The sequence below is a fragment of the Odocoileus virginianus genome, chromosome 33 (genome assembly GCF_023699985.2).
Source record: "Odocoileus virginianus isolate 20LAN1187 ecotype Illinois chromosome 33, Ovbor_1.2, whole genome shotgun sequence".
In the NCBI taxonomy this organism is placed as follows: domain Eukaryota; kingdom Metazoa; phylum Chordata; class Mammalia; order Artiodactyla; family Cervidae; genus Odocoileus; species Odocoileus virginianus.
Genome location: NC_069706.1, coordinates 40,213,918 through 40,234,524, shown reverse-complemented (window position 1 = coordinate 40,234,524; position 20,607 = coordinate 40,213,918). Strand labels below are relative to the sequence as shown.

The window sequence follows — 20,607 nt, the reverse complement described above, 5'->3', positions numbered from 1 at the left end:
AGGGTTTGATCCCTGTGTCAGGAAGATTCCCTGGAGGAGATAGCAATCCACTCCAGTACTCTTGCCTGGAGAATCACATGGACAGAGGAGCCTGGTGGCGTACAGTCTGTGGGGTCACAAAGAGTCAGACAAAAAAACAAAACAAAACAAAACACAACACAAAAAACACACCCTTCTCTCCTCTCTCTGCACTGCTCCTGTTGACCACCTACCCTGCTTATAAAAAGGCATCTGTGACTTCCTGCGAGCTCACCTAAAGACACAGCCCCTGTGCTGAGTTAGAAAAATAAGAGGAGAAAAAGGCCATCCTTTCTCTTAATAAACCCTACAAGGACAGCCAGCTAACACTGCATTAGTCCACTGCCATTATTGTAATAAATACGTTCTCATTTAAAATAGCCCTTGCAACTGGTTTTTTCTTTGCCGCGCTGGAAGTGTTTCCGTGAGAGGCCAGTTTGGCAGTCTTCTCACCCTCACCTGCCCGCTAACCTGCTGGAGCCGCGTTTCCTCTTTTGTAAAGTAGGATCATAATAGCTTCTTTATCTACCTGGCAAATCGGTTCTGAAACTCAAAGAGATAATAAAGGTCGGGATCAAACAGCGCAACACCCCACCGGAGAGTGGCCTGTTGTTATCCGTGGGTGGAGAAGGCTGCAGGCGTGGAAGGCGCACGTGTCTTCCGCAGGCCCCGGAGCAGTGGCTTGAGAGCCCGGCTCCGCCACCTCCCGCCTCGGAGGAGCGCACCTGCGACGCCTAGGGACGCGGGCGGAGCTCGGAGGCCGCACGGGTACGGGGTGTCGGGGCCGGGGACGCAGGGACAGCCACGAGGCGCGGGGACGGGGGTCGCAGGGAGGGCGGCCTGGTTGCTCGGAGTCGAAACGTACGTCCTCCCGCGCCCGAGGTCCCGCTCGGCACGAAAACCCTGCGCGCCTCCTCGGAGCCCTCTCGCCCCGCCCGTCCCCGCGCGCGCCGCCTCGGGGGCCCGCCCACCTCCCCGCCCGCGGCTCGGCCTCCATTGTCGATTGGGTGGGCCCCTCGGGAGGCCGCCTCTGTATTGGCCGAGGAGCTTCCAGAGGCGCGCCCGCGATTGGTGGGCGTCCGCGTTGCTCCCCGGCACGGCGCGCGATTGGCTGGCAGGGCACGGTCTCCCGGGCCTGGGCGGTGCAGACAAGGCCTCAGGCGGCGGCGGCGGCGGCGGCGGCGGCGGCGAGCGCGGCGAGAGGCAGGTGAGCTGTGGCGGGGCTCGGGGCGGGAGGGCCGGGCGCGGTGGGCCCGGGGCCCAGGCGCCCCTCCGGGCGGCGGGGGCAGGGGCGGCCGCGGGCCCCGGCGAGGCCGCCAACGGCCGCAGCCTCTCCGCGGCCCCCGCGCCCCCTCCTCAGACGGTCGTCCTCGCCCGCGGGACGTGCGCGGCACCGCCGGACCCTGGTCGGACCCCACCCCCTCAGGCTGCTTCTCCTCAGGCCGCGTCCCCTCTGTTGACCGAGCGCCCCGCGCCCCACGCGGCGCTTATTCAGCGCCCGCCTCCCGCTCCGCGGTCCGCCGCCCGCCTCCCGCCGGGCGCCGCGCCTCCCGCCTGCCTCCGGCTCGCGCGCCCGGCCCGGGGTCGCGCGTGCCCGCCGCTGCAGGCGGGGGCCGACGTCGGGCCGGCCAGGCCTGGTGCCCGGCACCGCGCCGGGTCCTCAGAGCCCGACCCGTTCCCTCGCCCCGCCCTTGCGGCTCCGAAACGTGAGCCGTCCGGGTGTGTTTTCATCCGTTTCCTCGGACACTTCAGAGTTAAGTCTGGAAACGCGGGGTGACTGGGAAGTTCTGGAGAATTTTAATTTTCTCGATTTATTTGCTTTGATAGTTTTTTTTCTTTTCCTTTTTTTACCCCCTGTGTGTTTGGAAATGCTACTGTATTTGGGCATTGGACCTCTTGATTTGTCATCTTTATCTCTATTTTCCACCGTTGTCTTCTTGTTTGACTTTCTAGATTTCTTTAATCTCCTAATTCATTTGTTGAGCGTTTTGTTTTGGCCTTCGGATTTTAACATTTCCCAGGGGTTTGTTGATCGTTACTGTTTTTTCCTCTAAAATTTTGTGTCATGTTGTTTCTGAATGCCCTGCGTCTCATTCTTCGTCCGTGGCCTAAGTTTTGGCTTGCTTGAGTCCGCCTGTTCTGAACATCGGGGTATCTGAGAGTGGGACCCTGCCCAGCCCTTGGGGAGCTCTGCACCCGCGCTGGTCCTGCCACTGTTGGCTGAGAGGACGGTTTGGGTTTCCTTGAGCCATACTCAGTGTCGCTGCCCTTGGGTCGTTTGACTGGACTTTCTAGAGGTCCAGAGAAGGGCTTCCCAATCTCCTGCCTCATTTTAAAAGTATGGTGGAAGACTGTGGCTGTGGGCTTCACAAATTAGCGAGGAAATGCTCTCTTATCCCCCGTTGCCGGAAGGCATTCTATAACTCGACTGCCCCTCTTACTTTCGGGTCTAGAGAGCCCTTGGTTTTATGCTCCAGTCTTTCTAGGGGGAGGCAGGAAGGGGATCCATGCTGAGTAGCTAACTGCTTTTCTTCTTTTTTGAGTTGTAAAAAACACCTCATAAAATTTATGTTTTAGGGATGGGGAATACATGTAAATCCATGGCTAATTCATTTCAATGTGTGACAAAAACCACTGCAATGATGTAAAGTAATTAGCCTCCAACTAATAAAAATAAATGGAAAAAAAATTTATGTTTTAACCTGTACAGTTCCTTGGCATGGAGTTTGTTCACAGGGCTCTGCAACCATCACCACTGCCTAGTTGTAGAACTTTTTTATCACTCTAGATGAAAGCCTGGTACCCATTAGGAGTCACTCCTCATTGTCCACTGCTCCTGGCCTCTGGCAGCTGCTAAGGTTTTTTCTGTTTCTATGAATGTGTCTGTTCTGGATTTTGTTTTTTTTAATACAAATGGATTGTTACAGCCTGTGACCTTTTGTGTTGACTTCTTTCACATAGCAGAATGTTTTTAAGGTTTATGCATGTTGTAGAGTGTGTCAGAACTTGGATTCCTCTTTGCAACTGAATAATATTCCATTGTACAAATATATCAGTTGCTTATCCATTCATCTGTTAGTGGGCATTTGAGTTGTTTCACTTTTTGTCCATTACGAATAGTGTTGCTGTGAACATTTGTGTACAAGTTTTTGTTTGAGCACCTGTTTTCATTCTTGGGGTATGTATCAGTAACTGGGCGTGGAATTGCCGGGTCACATGGTAACTGTATTTGATTTGTAGAGGAGCCACCGAACTGTGTTCCGCAGTGGCTGCACCATGTTACACTCCCATCAGCAGTGTGTGAGGGTCCCGGTCTCTCTGCGTCCCCTCCAGCGCTTCTTTTCCATCTTGTTTTATCATGGCCGTCCTAGAACTTGGGGGGTGGCGTGTCAGTTTGATTTTGGTTTGCATTTCCACAGTAACTGGTGATGCTGATCATCTTCTTATGTATTTGTTCGCCTTTTATATATCTTCCTTCGGAAAATGTCCATTCTGGTCCTTTGTCCATTTTGTGATTGGGTTATTTGCCTTTCTGTTGAGTTGTAAGAGTTCTTTACATCTCCTGAATACTAGACCCTTTCAGACACATGATTTGTGTATACTTTCTTCCGTTCTTTGGGTTGTCTCTTCACTCTGTTGATAGTGTCCTTTGATGCACAAAATTTTTAATTTTGATGAAGCCACATTTATTTTCTCCTTTCTTGCTCATGCTTTCAGTGTCTTATCTAAGAGACTTGACAAATCCAAGGTCATGGAGGTAAATCTCTATGTTTTTAATCTAAGAGTTTTATAGTTTTAGCTCATAAATGTAGGCCTTTAATTCATTTTGAGTCAGTTTTTGTATATGAGGTGAGGTAAGGGTCCAGCTTCACTTGTAGATGTCCAGATGTCCCAGCACCACTTGTTGAAGAGACTGTTCTTTCCCTGTTGACTAGTTTTGGCACCCTCATAGAACATCAGTTGACCATAAATGTATGAGTTTATTTCTGGACTGTTAATTCTGTCCTGTTAGTTTATATGTCTGTCATTATGACGGGAATACTGTTTTGAAGTAAGTTTTGGAATTGGAAAGTGTGAGTTCTCCAAATTTGTTCTTTTTCAACATTGTTTTTGGCTGTTTGGGATTCATTGCAATTCATATGAATTTAAGTGTAAGCTTTACCATATTTACCAAAAAAGGCCTTTGTGATTTTGAGAGTACATTGAATCTATGCTTACTTAGGGGGGAATATTGTCTGGTTAACAATGTTGTCTTCCAGCATATGAATGGGGCTCTCTTTCTGTTCATTTATGTCTTTAATTTCTTTCAGCAATATTTTATCATTTTTAGTGTACCAGTCTTACACTTTCTTAAGCTTATTCAACTAAGTTTGTTGTTGTGGTTTTTTTTTTTGGTGCTCCAGGTGAGAAACAAACTCACAACCTCTGGCTAAGTTTGTTATTCTTTTTGTTGCTACTTTAAGAGCAGTTGTTTTCTTAATTTTGCTTTTAGATTGTTTATTGGTAGTAAATAGAAATATAACTTATTTTTGTGTCTTGATCTTGTATTGTGCAATTTTAACTTGGCTCAGTTTATTAGTTTTAATAGTTTTTTGTGAATTCTTTTAGATTTTCTATAATGCCATCTGTGAATAGAGGCAGTTTTAGTTTTTGCTTTCTTTTTTTTTTAAATTTATGTATTTATTAATTTTGGCCGCACCGGGTCTTAGTTGCAGCTTATGGAATCTAGTTCCCCGACCAGAACTCAAGCCCAGGTCCTCTGCATTGGGAGCTGAGTCTTAGCCGCTGGACCACCGGGGACGTCCTAGTTTTTGCTTTCTAATTTGGATGCCATCTTTTTTTTTTTTCTTGCCTAATTGCTCTGACTAGATGCAGTACAATCTTGAATAGCAGTGGTAAAAGTGATGTCCTTGTTTTGTTTCTGATTTCAGGGGAAAGTTTTCAGCCTTTCACCATAGAGTGTGGTGTTAGCTGTGAGTTTTAGTAAATCCCCTTGTCAGATTGAGGAAGTTCTCTTTTCCTAGTTTGTTCAATGCTTTTGTCACGAAGAACTGTTGGATTTTGACAGATGCTTTTCCTGCACCAGTTGAGATGATCACATGGTTTTGCCTAGTTGCTTCTTAAACAGACTTTCATGGTTTGATTCGTCCTGGTCCTGTATTTTGATTCCGTTCCACGTCCTTACTTCCAAGTGTTTACAGGTGTCACCATCTTAAGACTTTGGGGGGTCCATGATGAAAACTGGGTTATTTCTCAGTGTTCCTCATTGCAAGCTTATGATTCCGCTTTTTCTGGCCTGTGTCAGTTTTCATTCATCCATTTGTTTTCTTGTTTCCAAGTTTCTTCCTATTGTTTTTTCTCCTGTTCAGTAAATGCCGGGCACTTTTGGTAGCAGTGGTGGCGGGATGAAGCCGGCCTCAGCATTGCAACACCTGTCCGTACCGCTGTATTTCAAGGAGAGGTGATAACCCAGAGAACTGCAGGGTATTTCATGGGGCCCACGTTGGCTCAAACTAAGTGGTCCTGAACACATCCAAAACTTGAGCACCCACATTGGGGTTTGCAGGGCAGTGGAAACAAAACAGTAATTCAGTCAAGCACACGTGATGTTGCTGTGAATATTTTGGAGGGTAGTTGTGCTCTGTGGTTCCTGCAGGAGGGTTGCAGCATTATCTTGTTGACTGAAAACACCTGCACTTGCTTCCTCCCTTTCTTCCTAAATTGGGAACTCATTGCTATTTTGGACAGCTTAGCCCACTTGATGTCCAGATAGAAGAGACTAGACCGGCTCCATTTGAAACTTTACTTCCTTTGGGCCAAAATAAATTTAGGATGGACAAAGAAAAAGTGTAGACCACAGTGTTGCTGTTTATAACTTGCTGTTCATTGTAATCAGTGCTGTAATTCGCTGCTTTGTTAAGTGACCTGTGTGACTCGTTAGTCAGTTTTGCAGTTTGAGCTGTATTTGTAATCCTGCGTGTTAGTTGAATGCTGTGTTCCTCATTTAGTGGCATAGGGGCACTCGGTGAACCATTATTGACTGAATTTTAGTTTAGGGAGTAAGAACCTTGGGACAGATGGTTTTAGATATTTTTGCAGAGTAGAGCTGCAGGGCCAAGACTTGAGTCGTGTGAGAGTAATTAAGTCTAGATCAGTGGTTTCCAGGGTGGCATGAGGGGTTCCCCAGGGCACACACAGCTTCAAAACAAGAGTGCTTTGCTTAGTTGCTTTGCTCTTAGTCATTCTGTTTTCTTTGTTTGATCTTTAATGTTATTGGAAGATGGGAGCCTTATCTAAAATATGAAAAACATCCATTTAAAGATTCCTTTACTTGCTGTTTATGGTACAAACCCTGTTAATACTGGTGAACAGTCACTTTTAGCCCTGTGCTTCACATGCAGGAGGACAGAGCATTAAAAACGGTGATCTCAAAATGGTGTGGATTAAGTGTTTTCTTTATAGTAGCAGCAAAATCTTATAATTATTGTTTCTGGTTGTTCCCAGTTATAGTTGGAAATGAAGCAGCAGACACCACAGTTCTGATTAGATGAGGAAACACATGAAGTGCTTCAGGTTAATTAGGAGAAGGAGTTTGGGGACCAGGTGTGTAGAGCCCTTACTGCTCTTTAGGAGTTCATCCAACACGGGGTGGGGGTGCCAAGAGAGGGATGAGGGGAACCAGGAGTATTTTCAGGTTAAAGGCAAAGCGATGTGATAACGACGACTTCTCCCATTTCTCTAGGCACCTGTGTGATAGTCATTGGTTCTGCAGGTCAGGGTTAGCTCCTGCCCTCAGAGAGTTCACGGTCTAGTTGCAGAGAAAGACTCATTAATCAACAGATACCACAGTTCTGTTATGTGGTTAAACACCAAGGACCTCTAAAATTGGCACATAAGTTGGATGCTTCCTGGAGGTGGTCTTTCAGCTAGAGCCGGAAGGTGCATAGAAGTTACCTGGGAGCAGTTGGGGTGGCAGGAGACCAAGGGAGTGGGAATCAGGATCAGGAGGGCGTCCCAGACAAGAGAAGGGCATCAGAGCTGTAGGTAAATGGAGCAGAGGGAGAGGGCTGCCTGGGCCCGACTCTTGGTGAAGCTGTGATGTGGTGGTGGGAGATGGGGCCCCGGACAGGGGTCTCATTCGTGGGTGCTGAGAAGCCATGGGATCTGAAGGGAGGGAGATGGTTGAATCTCTCTTAGGACCATTCTGGCAGTTTTCTGGCTTGAGGAGGCAAGACTGGATAGAGGGAAATTAGGGGTGCTCGCTCCCAGGAAGCCAGCGAGAGATGGGGGGTGGGGGACTGGCCCAAGGGAGGGCGCCGCTGTTCTGGGGGGGTTTGCTCCCCTTGAATTCAGTGGGTGACGTGCAGAAGTAGAATCAGATGCCTGCCTCAGGTATACAAAGGAGCGACAGATGGATTAGATGAGTTAAAAATAGTGGGGAGTACAGAGGTCAGATCTGCGTGGGCAGCAGAATCCATGACAGCCTGTTCCCAGGCTCTGGGTTAGGAAGGCCTTCCAGAGGAGTGCTGAGTGCAGGGGAGGGCCGACCCCTGGGCCTGTCACACACGTTTATTCAGAAACAGATGGGGGCCAGCCCAGGCATGTGCGACCTGACTCCTGTGCGACAGTGAGAAAGAGACAAGCCTCCCGTGGGATGAGACAGAGGGCTTTCGCCTGTCAGAGTTTCCTCTAGTGTCCCGAGGAGCCTGCGGGGTGTGGGGGCCCCAAACCACCACCCGGCGTTGCCCCAGAAGACCCTCCATCCCTTGCTGTCACCGAACTCTTAGCAGGGGAGGTGCCGGGCGCAGCTCTTCTGACCGCACCACTGGAAGGAAACTCAGTGCACTCTGGGTCTGAGAACTGTGGGGTCATGTTTTCTGTCTTCTAAAAAGAAAAACCCTTTACAATAATAGGCAGAAAGTAAGTAATTTGCCTTTGCTGAAACACTGAGGCAGATCTCCCTGTGAGAGGAAACACAGGTTTTATTAAAACCTTTTGGAGCGCGTAAGCAGGTGATAATGCATCTTCATGTAGGAGTTATTTCCCTGAAAACGCCTCTATTATGTAAACAAAGCTCTCTAGCCTGCCTCTTTTCCTATTTCATCATTTCTGAAAAAAGAAACCTCAGATCTTGGCTGGAAGCTGTCAGTACAGAGTTGCTGCTGCTAATACCTGACTCCTGTTGGGTGTTCTCACCCTCGAGCTGGGCAGGCGGGGGGTGGTGACTGGCTGAGTCTTGCCGCAGCGCGAGGGCCAGGCTCCCACCACTGAGCAACAACCCTAGGTCAGGCCACCTCACGCCGCTTCACAGATGAAGACCGGCCTTCTTTTTCTTTTTGAAAATAATAGTTACTGGATTAATTGTTCACATTATAAGACCAAAACCTACTCCTTATTTTTAAAAAACCTTTCTATTCTGTACTGGAATATAGTTGATTAACAGTGTTGTGTTAATTTCAGGTGTGCAGCAAAGTGGTTCAGTTATACATACACATGTATCTGTTCTTTTTCAAATTCTTGTCCCATTTAGCAAACCTACTCTTTTAAAAAAAAATGTTGAACAGTCCCAGACAGGGTAGTCTCATTCTCTGTAATTTACAATTAAATTTAGTGTAGTATTTTTCTTGAAGTTTTAAAAATATATTCAAGTATATATATAAAACAAATATTCTGTAAAGATCTTTCATATATTTTTAGGTTATACTCATTTGTTTCTGATTCGCTGTTTTAAATAACGAGGTTATTTTTTCAGTAAGTAAAGTTGCTCAGTCATGTCTGACTCTTTACAAGTGTAAATCATAGTTTTCCATAAACTAGCAATGTTTTGCTTCCTTAAAATGAAAACAGGTAGGTAATGCCAATTCCTGTTTATTATGTTGTGGAAGTCATTACATTGAATAGGATCTTTGGAAAACAATCATTTCTAAGCCAGTTTATATTTGCTTCTAATCTGTAGACAAATATAACTAATATTTTTAATCTATATGTTATGTAGTTTTAACAGGATTAAGTCTGAGCAAAGTGATTATTTTAAAGTAGAGTACTCAGGGCTTCCCAGGCAGTCCAGTGGTTAAGACTCTGCGCTTCTACCGCAGGGCGCGTGAGTTCAGTCCCTGGTCAGGGAACTAAGATCCCACATGCCCTGCAGTGAGGCCAAAATCACCAATAGGATACAGTACTGATTTTTAAAAAATCACTATAGTACTAATTTTTAAAGGGCACCTCTGAATTTCAGATTTAGAATTCTTCTCTACAAGGCGTGTAATAAAGAAATACCAGGTCACACAGGTGCGTGTTGACAGCCAAACCCTGTGCGGTGCAGGGTTGGTAGGAGTGAGGCTGGGCCTTGTGTGCGGGCGCGAGGGCCTGGGGTGGGCAGTGCAGCCTCCGCTGTCAGCTCAGGGCCTCGGACATGGCCTGCGGCAGATGGTGTCTGGCCCTGTGCCCAGAGAAGGGAGGGTGCTGTCTGGCACCCACTTGGACGGCCGCGCTTCCTGAGGGCGAGCTGCGGTGCTCACAGGGGACTCTGGCGAGGGCTGACAAGGCGGTCATGTTGCCCCTGGGGATTTGTGCAGGGAAGCCGTGTCAGCCTGTGTCCGTCAGGCTCACTTCTGGGCTCGGCCCACTTGGTCAGCAACCCCATCAGTTCATAGAAACTTTGATTTGTGACTTGCTTGTCTTTACAAACACAGTGCCTTTGGAGCAAATTCTGATAGCCTTATACATGGTTTAATAAAAAATAATTACCTACTAGATGATGATGCTTGTGGTTTATAATAATGAGAAGAAATGCTGCAGACCATTTTTAAAGTTTGATTTTTTCTAGTTTTATTTAAGAACTGATAGCATTTCCTAAGAAAATATTTTGTGCTAATTTATTTTCAGTGCTGTTAACAGTTATATTTTCTTTCTTTGGTATTGCCATTTGCTTCAGTCTCTATTTTCAACCATGTGACTTGTAATTTTTAATATTTTTCAGGTATGTCTTCTAGATTGTTACGAGTACAAATATTCTAAATAGTAGAGATTCAAATTATATGTCGTGGTAGAACTAAAATCCACTTCTGACCAAAACATTCAAGAACAAAAACTGAACTTTTTATTTTACTTCTCCCTTACGGTGTAAATACTACAGTGTGCCCTGGGCAAGGGGAGAGCTTTAAAGGAGAAGCCAAGTATCACTGATGAGGCATCTTAACTCATACTTTAAAGCCCCGCTAGGATCTGCTTGTTGGTAACGACACTTATTTCATTTCCTAGGTTTGAGACCAGCGTCTGCAGCCTAGACAGAGGACCTTTTCTCGCCCGTGTGTGCTGGCCTGTGTGCGTGGCCGCCGGGACACGATCAGAGGGTGACACCGGAACTTCCTTTTCCACTCAGGGCCGCATCTGCCGAGGTGAGCGCTGCACCCCCCGCCACCCCCACCGCCTCCACTTGGACCGGCAGTTTGAACGCTGTTCAAGAGCACTCTTTCCCAGGGAGCACCCCCTCCCTCCCCCCCACGCTAGCCTGCTGGGCCTGGAGGTGCCCTGGTGTGAGCCCGGCTCCGCCATGCACCCGCCATGTCCACATTAGGGGCGCAGAGGACACATGGCCCGTGAGGAGGTCAGCTCGGTGGTGACACCGTTAGGAGAAGGGTGTGGCCTGAAAGAGACTAGAGAAATGAGGACAGCGAAGCCTGTACAGGACAGCTCCTTATAAACGCACATATTTGCAAAATGTTGACTTGGAATTCTTTTCAGGATTTTCTGATGCTGATGAAAACATTTTCAATTCATTATTTCACCTGCTCTTTCAATACTGCTCAGATTATAAATGCAAATCTGATCTCCCTCAAGTCACAGGCTGAGGCCACCTTCAGGCCCTGCTGCAAGTGGGAAGGTTCTAAGGTTACACTCGGGCTTGAAGTAGCGATGGTGTAAGAGGAGCCGGGAGCGGCTCTGGGGACACGCCAGGCCCTGCAGCGGGGAGACCGCTGCTGGGGGTCCTACTGAGCCGAGGCTGGGGTTGCCTTCTGCCCGAGGGCTCTGGGGTGCGGCCATTTGAGCTGCCGCCGGACTTTCTCTTTCACTGAGACTGAGGTGAGTGACTCTTCAATCTCGGGGATTGTTAACTCAGAAGACAAAAAAAATCTTTTTAAAAAATAATTAAAACAGACTTTGTAACTGTATTCCACAAAATAATTAAAGCTTACTTGATGAGTATTTTCCATGTGTCAGGCATTGCTTTACATGCATCATTTAATTCTCCTTTGCTTTATTTTATTCCATAATTTTATCTAATGTTGATGTTTTATGAAAGGAAGTAGAGAGTAATTTTAAAGTGTTGTGAAGCCAGATCGTGATGTGTCCAGGGAGGCAGACTGAGGCCGCAGAGTCGGCAGAGGAGAGGCGGGGTGTGGAGAGGAGCAGCACGCCCGCACCCCGAGCCGCGTCCACACTGAGCTCAGGGCGGCACGCCTCCCTCTGCGGTGCGCTTCTGAGTCAAGCTTGCGGCAGCTTCTGTACCCACCTGCTGCTTTGGGAGGGTCTGCGTGGGGAGGTGGTTTTCTGGGCACTGGAGGCAGTCAGGGCCAGGGCGGCATTTCCCTGAGCCGCAGGTCTGATTAGACAGGGCTGGATTCTGCAGATGTTACACGTGTGTACTGAACACAAAGTCTGTGGTTACAGGAGTGAAGTCAGAGTGAGTAGGGAAAGGTAAAAGCACTGACCTCGGTCTCCCATTCCTTCCACTCCTGTGGCCGCTGAGCTCCAGCCAGCATGGCCAAGACCGCCCTCCACTGTCTCCCATGTGCCTTTCCTGCAGACCGCGGCTGGTCTTCCTAGAGCTGTGTGTCCACAGCAGTGTTGTCTCCACGGTGTCATCCTCGGGCGTTTTACGTTTGAAGTTCCCCTCATAAAACATTTAGCCGAAAGCCTCCCACGTGCCTGCCGCCCAGCCTGTGTCTGTGCCCAGCCTGTGTCTGTGTGTCGCCTGTAGGGTGTTTACGCGGTCGCTCTGCTGTAACACTGCCCTGCTCGTGGCAGGAAGCGCATCTGATGGCCAGTAGCTGCACTTGGTGCTTGGGTAGAATTTTATTTCAGAGACAAGAAGTCACATTTCTTTTTGAATTGTGGCAGAAGGCCTCCGTTAAGCCTGACAAGGTTGGTATCTCTCAGTTTCATCTGTCTCATGGCTGAGTGGTGTGGTTGTAGCTGGTCCTTTGCTTCTGACAGCTTTGAAAACACTGTTATCCATTAGAAATTAACCTCTCTTTTAGGTAGATGAGAACATATTAATGTAACTTTTCCTAAAATAAAAAGGCTGTACTAGACAGACAACAGGGGCCTATTGTACAGCAAAGGGGACTGTATTCAGTATCGTGTAGTAACTATCATGGAAAAGGATAAAAAATACTTTGTGTATGTGTTTGTATGTATAACTGAATTACTTTGCTATACACCTGAAATCTTGTAAATCTACTATACTTCAAGTAAATGATGTTAGAAAGTATTATAGACACGTTGCAGATAGAGTAAAGTAGAAAGGCTGTCAGTTCTCCCAGTGGCCTCCTCTCCGGGCTCTGCTCTTCTCAGTCATGGGCTGGCCTTGCCTGGAGCTCTGCCGCCGCTCACAGAGCTGCCTGAGCGTGAGGGGCTGGCGCAGGTGGCCGGTCAGCTCGTGGCGGAGCTGGGGTCAGAGCCCAGACCCATCGGAGTCCAGCCTTGCTCTCAGCCGGGCGTTCTGACGTCTCTCTGTCATCGTCGTGATACTTCAGTGCTGCTTGGCTTTCGGTCACCTGCCACTCAGTCGTTTGTAACTTTGCAAACGACTTTGTGTGAGCCGATCCAAATACTCAGTTCACTCGGTTGTATTGAATACGAGTTGTAGACACATTGGTCAAAATCTTCTGCAGCGGGGATTCCCTGGTGGCTCTGTGGTAGAATCCACCTGCCAGTGCAGGAAACACGGGTTCGACCCCTGATCCGGGTGCCGAGGAGCAGCCGTGTCCGTGCATCTCAGCTGCTGGGCCTAGGCACCTGAGACCCTGTGTACCACACGGAGCAAGAGAAGCCGCTGCGGTGAGAAGCCTGTGCCGACCGCAGCGAGAGCAGCCGCTGCTCGCTGCAACTGGAGAAAGCCTTGCAGCAGCGAAGACCAGCACAGCCATAAATAAATAATAATTTTTAAAAAGGTACAGGTTTGGAAATGATGAAATAAAACCGTCATTGAAACAAAAAGCAGCAGTGAGAACCGCTTTAACCTGGGGATGGTACTTAGCGTGTGGTAGACAGCCAAGTGAAAGGTGGCTTTGGGAATGAAGCTGGGGCTGGGAGCAGATTCCGTGATGGGGCTACCCTGGTTGCCTGGTGAGCTCGCGGAGCTCCGGCAGAGCCACTGTTACCCTCTGCTGGGTGCAGCCCCGCCCGTGGAACCCGAGCCGAGCCTGGGCTCCGCTGCCGGAGGGGGACGCAGGGAGGCCCGTGGGCAGGTGCTGAACAGACGTGGGCTCGCGTCAGTCGCTGCTCTTTGCAGCAGGAGCTCCGGGTGTCTGTTAATGGAGTGAGTGTCCTTGTCTGGCGCGTGTGCCGCGGCGGGGCAGTGTCGAAGTTAGTCGGCATGGTGACAGTCCTAACATGTAAACAGTGATGTTTGTTTTTCTGTGTGTGTGGTGTTTGTTTCTGTGGGAACTTAGTTTTTAAAAGTCTATCTGGATTGTTTCAAAGAATATGGGGTGAATTTTAAGTACTTTTGGCTTAGTTTATAGAAATCAGTCATTTATGCGTGGATTTATTTTGTCCAGGTTTATCTTCCTTGGTTTTTGAACAACAGATTAGGATTCATGTTACTCCTATGAGGGTGTGGTGGTGGTTTTTTTTTTTTCTTTTTTTTTGAAGTGTGTATTTTTAGCCAGAGGAAAATTTGAGTCATTTCAAAGAAATCTGGATGACAACCTTGAAAACAATATGTTCAAAACTTTTAAATTTAAAAATAATCTGTGTTTTTCGGGGGGGGGGGGGGGATAAAAGTGTAGCCAGAGCTTGTAGCTTATCTCTTATTCAGCCTGCAGTTTCCTGATTCTGAGGCACTTGTATAATTAAAAAAATTTGACTTTCGAGGAAAGCACGGGAGTGATCTTGACCGAGGAACAAGAGTCAGTGCTGTTTTACTTAATAACAACGAAAATTTATTCCCAAGGTGTGAGAATGTTTTGACACCTTCAGGAATTTAAAAAATACGCTCTGAAGAGGGTTCTGAGCTATTCTCTGTTTTCTCTTCATTTTTAGTCAGTCGGTCTAGGATTTCCCCCTTTGCTTTTGTAGATTTATCATTTTAGGGAACTCAGTCTGACAACTAACTACACTCTGGACTTAGAGCCATGAGAAAACTTGTCTCCTTTGCTTAAAAGGAAAAAAGCAACCCTGCTTTAACTTCTAACTGGCCCTGTTTGATCAAAGTGTTGACGGCAGCTCTTGAGTCAGTTTGTACAGGGCTCCTCTGTGTGTCCCAGCCTTTAACAGCCTGCGTTGCTTTTCCCACTCTCTGCAGTATGCTTTGAGACCGTGAGCATGGACTTCTCTCGGCTCCACATGTACACTCCTCCCCAGTGTGTGCCCGAGAACACTGGCTACACGTATGCACTCAGGTGAGCTGCACGTGTGCGTTGTCTTGAATGCCGGGGGGTTATTGGGGGGTTCATAGTACTTGCACCCAGCTGCTTTGTGTTGAAAGTGAAAATGTCTATGAACTTTGTTACGCTCTGGTTTTACAAAACTGCTAAACTGACATGGAAATTATGAGGGGTTTTTTTTGAAAACCAAATGTTTCCGATGACTCAGTGATTCGTCACTGCAAATGACTGATTTAGCCTCCACCCATGGGGCTGTGCTCTCAAGAGCACATCTGTGTGGTCATGTTGGGGTTTGTGATTTACGCTGATGGCTGAGCAGTTTGAAGTTAACAGAAGTAGCCTGGAAAGTGATCTGCCCTTGAGAGGAGGCGCCCTCACAGAGTCTCGGTGAAGCCTCGGCTTCTGCAGCGCAGCTTCTGGCGGGTGCGGTGCTGGCCTCCTGTTTTTATTTGTGTTGTGATTTTGTGCTGCGCCTGGTAGTCTGAGTCTTAGGAGGCATTGACTTGCTCTTTGCCTTTCTAGTTTACCAAGTAGAAGGGACAGTTGAGATGAAACTTAAGTGTGGTAAAGTTATGGGCCAATGGCAAAGGGATGATGTTCCTAGGTTGGTGAGGATTTGATTAGCAGACAGAAAAATCTTTGCATCCTGGCAAGATGTTTAGAGCACACAGGAAAGATGCTAGTGTCAGTTTTATCAATGGCTTGTCTTCTAAAAATTAAAAATGTGATCAAAACTTAAAATTGGAAGATATTTTCAGAAACATACTTCGTAGCAGCATTACTCAAACCTGCTGGTTAATGATTTGAGTTTTTAGTCACAAGTTTAGATCGTATCATGCTTTTCCATAGTAACATGTACTGTTTTTATGGAAAGTCTGTAGTGTTTTAGAACAAAGTGAGTGGGCCAGCTCAAGTAAAACTCTTCCTTATTCTGTATTTGTGGAGCATGAAAATAATTCTTGGTAATTTATTTTTAGTTTTTATAACCATTTTAATTTTGTTTTTATAGTTACTTATCTGTTTTTATGATCCATTTTAAATACAGTCTTTAAACATCCCTTTATCTGGATCTCTCCCTTGGGAGAGCAGCATTGTTTGTTTCAGTCAGGTCACTCTAGCAGAGCCTCGGAGGTGGGTGAGGGCTGGAGTGGGAAAGGCAGGTAGGCTGAGGTGTGCTGGTGGGAGGAGGGCGGTCAGCACAGGGTTTCCACCCAGAGGGGTGGGACCAGGTTTGTGCAGGTCTTCAGAATGGGGACGGTGCTCTGCAGAGCCTGGCAGACATTCAGCTGAGACTCCGTGGGGACAGGGCTCGGGCAGTGCTGGGCAGGGTGTGGGCTTTGGGAGGGAACACTGGAGGCCTTGTGGTTGACGGGAGGGAGGGGCAAGGGTGACTGCGCAGTCTGGGAGGGCACAGGAGGAGGGCCTGGCAGAGGACCAGTTCATGGGAGGCGGTGTGAGGCTCAGGCTCGAGAGCTCTGCGGGCGGCAGGCCCCGTCTGGCCCTCGGCCAGCCCAGGTGGGAACCCCAGCGCCCCGGGGGCCGAGGCCCACATCTTGGAAGAAGTTGGTGGAGGGGTGTTGGTCCACATCTACGTGGTGAATTCTGACTTGAAATAATTACAGTTTTCATTTAAGAAAATTATGTAAAGTAATTTTGGAAGAGTAATAACTATTTTGTATTAAAATTATGTTGAGCTAAGCATCCTCACTATACAGTGTGGGTTAGTGCAGACTTTGTCCTGCCTCCACTCCAGCCTCTAAAGTTAAGAACCTTTTCCTTAAGTTATAGGTGATGCCTCAAATAGATACAGCAACTTGAAGCTGTTTGTGTTGATTTTCTGTTGATTTAACATTTTTCAGTGTCAGACCCAAAGCCCACCAGTGGGCTTCCCTGGTGGCTCAGAGGGTAAAAAATTTGCCTGCAGTGCGAGAGTCCTGGGTTCCACCCCTGGATTGGGAAGATCCCCTGGAGAAGGAAATTACAACCTACTCCAGTATTCTTGCCTGGGAAATCCCATGGACAGAGGAAGCTGGTAGGCATCAGTCCATGGGGTCACAGAGAGTTGGACACAACTGAGCGACTAAGCACAGTGTCAGATCTAAGTTTATAATGCGCTTGATTCTGAAACACTTTCTGTAGTTGTTTCTGTATTCCTGGCTGCGCTGGTCCCCGTGGCTGCACCGGCTCTTCTCTGCTGTGGAGGGCGGAGCCTGCTCCCTAGTTGTGGCGCGAAGTCTCCCAGCGGAGCGTGGGCTCTGTGGCCTACAGGCTGCAGGAGCGGCAGCTGTGGGCTCAGTGGCTGTGACTCCTAGGCTCCAGAGCACAGGCTCGGTAGTTTTGGTGCAGGGGGTTAGTTGCTCTGTGGCTACTGGATCTTTAGGATCAGGGATCCAACGGTGTCTCCTGCATTGGCAGGCAAATTCTTTACCACTGAGCCACCAGGGGCGCTTCTGAAAATGTTTTTATAATATAAAGTAAATTGCAGAAATGTAAAGCCCATTTACTTTACTCAGATGCTCCTGGTTACCCTGGATGTCCAGATCCTTAGCCCAGTGGTCTGCTGTCTTGACTGGGGCCTGTTCTGCTGCCTTGTGGACATGCCCCTAGGTGTCCCCAGAGTCTCCACCTCCGGCAGATAAACCACTGGGCCTGCCCAGGGCCTCCCGGGGAGCAGGTCTCCCTCTGCTTCCAGAAGGCCTTTGTTTGCAGCCAGTCGCAAGTTCATGCAGCCCCACCCTTGTGCCTTGGGCTGCAATTTACTTTTCCCCTGCTTTGCTCCCTGTGGCAGCTGTGCCCTTTCCCTCACCTTCCTCCTTCCTGCCCGGGTGTGAGCTCACCTCCTGGAGGTGTGGAGTCCTCACTGTCCTGCCTGGCTGCTGGACTGTCTCTAGGACCCCCACCCCCATGAGGCACCGAGCAGGTTCTCCTCTCATGTTCCTGGATCTGGAAAGCTTTCTGACAGCGCAGAAGGACCTGTGTTTTGGTTTAAGGAAATTACATGGAAGTGGGTTTTCTTTGTACCATCCGTCTTTGGACTTAACGATGAATTAGACGCAAAGTGGCGCTGTTGGCTCAGTCACTGGCTTTTCCTTTCCTCTTCTTTGATTATTCAGCAGCTTCCTGGGCTCCCTGTCTCATTAACTGCGTTATCAGGCAGGGTCCACTATTAACAGCAAAGGTTGTAGTTTTCTGACAGTGTTGACTTCACGGCCCATGGAGGGATGCTGGTGACTTCAGCGCGTCTCTCGCACTTAGAGCCAGCCCTAGACCTGAACCCCAGGCAGGGGCTGTAGTCAGAGCCCATGGAGGGCGTGTCAGCTGTGGGCCGAGTTGGTCCCAGCTTGCTTTTGCTTTGTAGGAACGGCTTCACATCCTAATGGCTGTTTTTAAAAATTCACACTAGATTGCACTTTCTGTTACTTTAAAAGTGGTGCTGTAATTGGTGTTTATCTCTGACAAGGTTTTTTTCCTTTTAGTTCAAGTTATTCTTCTGATGCTCTGGATTTCGAGACTGAACACAAGTTGGATCCTGTATTTGATTCTCCAAGAATGTCCCGCCGCAGTCTGCGCCTGGTCACCACAGCCCGCGCTGCCGGGGACGGCGCCGCTGGGGACAGCGCGGCCAGGTGAGCGAGCCAGGGACTGGCGCTCTGCGTTCCGGCCTGTAGACCTTATTGTTGGCGGTTTGCCGTTACGTGTGTGCACACAGACGGGTGCTCACATGGCTGTAGCTCGGCTGTGGACCAGGCTGAAACCAGGCCTGGGGTGTTCAGGTTGTCTGGCGTTGGTCTAGAGGGCAAGGACACCCCTGCCTTTGGGCCAGTGTCCCCAGCTCGGCCGCGTGCGGGCTCCCGGTGGGGAGAGAGGGGGCCTGCCCGCCATCACACGGCCCTACAGCGTCTCTGTCATCAGTGCTGCAGTCTGGTCACAAACTCTGTGTGGACTGACGGGCACATGCCTAAGTTTAGATGTTTACCTGTCTTTATGGTTGTCTTGTTGACTTGATTTTGGAACTCTCCACATGCCCATCACTTATTTGTGCCCAAGAAGGAGTGTGCAGGATCCCTGTGCCATTTAGAGATGAAGAATGAAATTAACAGCTCTCCTTTAGCATTGCTTGTGTTAAGAGTGATGAGTCTCCAGCCTGAGTAGCTGTCTCTCGGGAGTGGGGATGCTGACTGGTGAGAGGACAGGCCTCTGGCCTGACAGCAGGGCTGGGCGTGGGTGTCCGTGGCGCCACCTCGCCGTCCACAGGACCACTCGCACACGCGGCCCCCCGCGGCCACGTGGGGTTCATTTGCAGTGATGTTCTTGGACATCCTGGTTCGAGGGCTCACTGGTGTGGCTGTGGGCACCCTGGCTCCGACAGGCTGCTCCTCTGTCCCCGGTGCCTCCAGGATCAGGTTTCCTGGTGTGCGTGCTCATGGGGCCTTCCTGTCTCTGCTCCGTCCCTGGGGAGCAGGGCAGGGAGCTCGTCTTCCTGGGCTTCATGTCCATTGTCACGGTGGGTCCAGTGCAGAAAGGATTTGGTGACAGCCTCTCCTCGCTATGCTGGACGCGACTCTGCCTTCACTGTGACTGAGAAACTGCAGGATGTGCCTGTGGTGCCGTGACTTGTTTTTTAAGTTTTGAACCCCTTTTGGGTCACGAAGTGAAAGTCGCCCAGTGGTGTCCAACTCTTTGCGACCCCATGGACTGTAGAGTCCATGGAATGCTCCAGGCCAGGACACTGGAGTGGGTAGCCTTCCCTTCTCCGGGGGATCTTCCCAACCCTGGGATCAAACCCAGGTCTCCCGCATTGCAGATGGATTCTTTACCAGCAGAACCACGAGGGAAGCTCAAGAATACTGGAGTGGGTAGCCTTTCCCTCCTACAGGGGATCTTCCAGACCCAGGAATCAAACTGGGGTCTCTTGCATTGCAGGAGGATTCTTTACCAACTGAGTTATCAGGGGTCCTGGGCCCCCAAGTAATCTGCAAAGTACCTGTGCCACAGTTTTCAAAGGAGTTCTTGGAGCCTAGCTTAGCAGTTCCTTTTTTAGATTAATAAGTGTCTTATTACAGCAGGAAGGATGTAAGAGAATGTTACTTTAACAACACTATTCATTGTCAGGCGAAGATTTTGTGTTGGTAAAACGTAATCATTTATATTTACTAGACAGTGTAGACTTGTTCCTGACTGTTTCCTTTTTAGACTAGCCAAACAGCGCAGCAGCACACACAAGTCGGCATTTAGTGTCCACCCCAGCTCGAGGAAGGTCCTGTCCTTGGCTGTCAGCCATGGCGGCTCAGGCACCGTGCAGGCCGCAGCCTGTCCACGGCCTCCCGTGCTGGATGAGTCTCTGATCCGTGAGCAGACCAAAGTGGACCACTTCTGGGGTGAGTTTTCTCTGCTGATTTCTCTGGTTGTCCTGAGAGGAAGTAGTGTTGTGGCCAGTTTGTTGCCTTGCCCCTTCCTGGTGGGGGGAGCCCAGCGAATGTTTGAGGCCTTCATCTGAATCAGATCGGAAACGCCAGGAAACGACCTCCCATGGCCAAGTGTGTGTCCTGCTGCGGAAGGTGGCGTGGAGGGCTCGGGCCAGGCTCACGACCGTCTAATGCGGGACTTCTGTGCGGTGTTGACGTGCCGTCACTGGTAAACTCAGCAGCGTGGTTTCAGGTTCTGGGCCGCAGTTTCTGATTCATCGGGAAGAACCTGGTGAAGACAGACGGACTCCAGAGGCAGTGTGGCTGTGACCTGACCCCCTGAGCAGTAGCAGTGTGCCCTGTCCTTGCTGCAGGGGCCGCGGCTTTGAGCGGCCGAGAGCCGCTGTGTCCCCTTGACGTTCAGGCTGCCCCTTCTGAGGAGATGCGGGGATCAGATCAGCTCTAGAAATAGCGTGTGCTGGTCTGGGGAGGCCTTGCCTGCATGTTGGTTTTGTTTTGCTCACCAGCAGAGTAGTGCCTGGGCATCAGCGGGGCGAGTGCACTGGCGCTCC

General features: G+C 49.2%; 1 protein-coding gene across 26 annotated transcripts in view; it reads left to right on the top strand.

Annotated features, from left to right (window-relative positions):
- The first annotated feature begins 1,150 nt into the window (after window positions 1-1,150).
- SUN1 (Sad1 and UNC84 domain containing 1) overlaps window positions 1,151-20,607 on the top strand; it is a 43,644-nt gene continuing 24,187 nt past the window's right edge. For 19 of the 26 annotated variants that reach the window (XM_070460634.1, XM_070460633.1, XM_070460631.1 and 16 more), the window contains exons 1-4: window positions 10,329-10,415; window positions 14,549-14,645; window positions 18,107-18,256; window positions 19,824-20,008. In XM_070460634.1, coding sequence (XP_070316735.1) covers window positions 14,569-14,645; window positions 18,107-18,256; window positions 19,824-20,008 — 412 coding nt within the window. In that variant the 5' untranslated portion in view covers window positions 10,329-10,415; window positions 14,549-14,568. Of the gene's footprint in view, window positions 1,226-1,683; window positions 1,772-10,278; window positions 10,416-13,452; window positions 13,562-14,548; window positions 14,646-18,106; window positions 18,257-19,823; window positions 20,009-20,607 lie in introns of those variants that run through there. The other 7 variants (XM_070460629.1, XM_070460627.1, XM_070460626.1 and 4 more) reach the window with 6 other exon arrangements.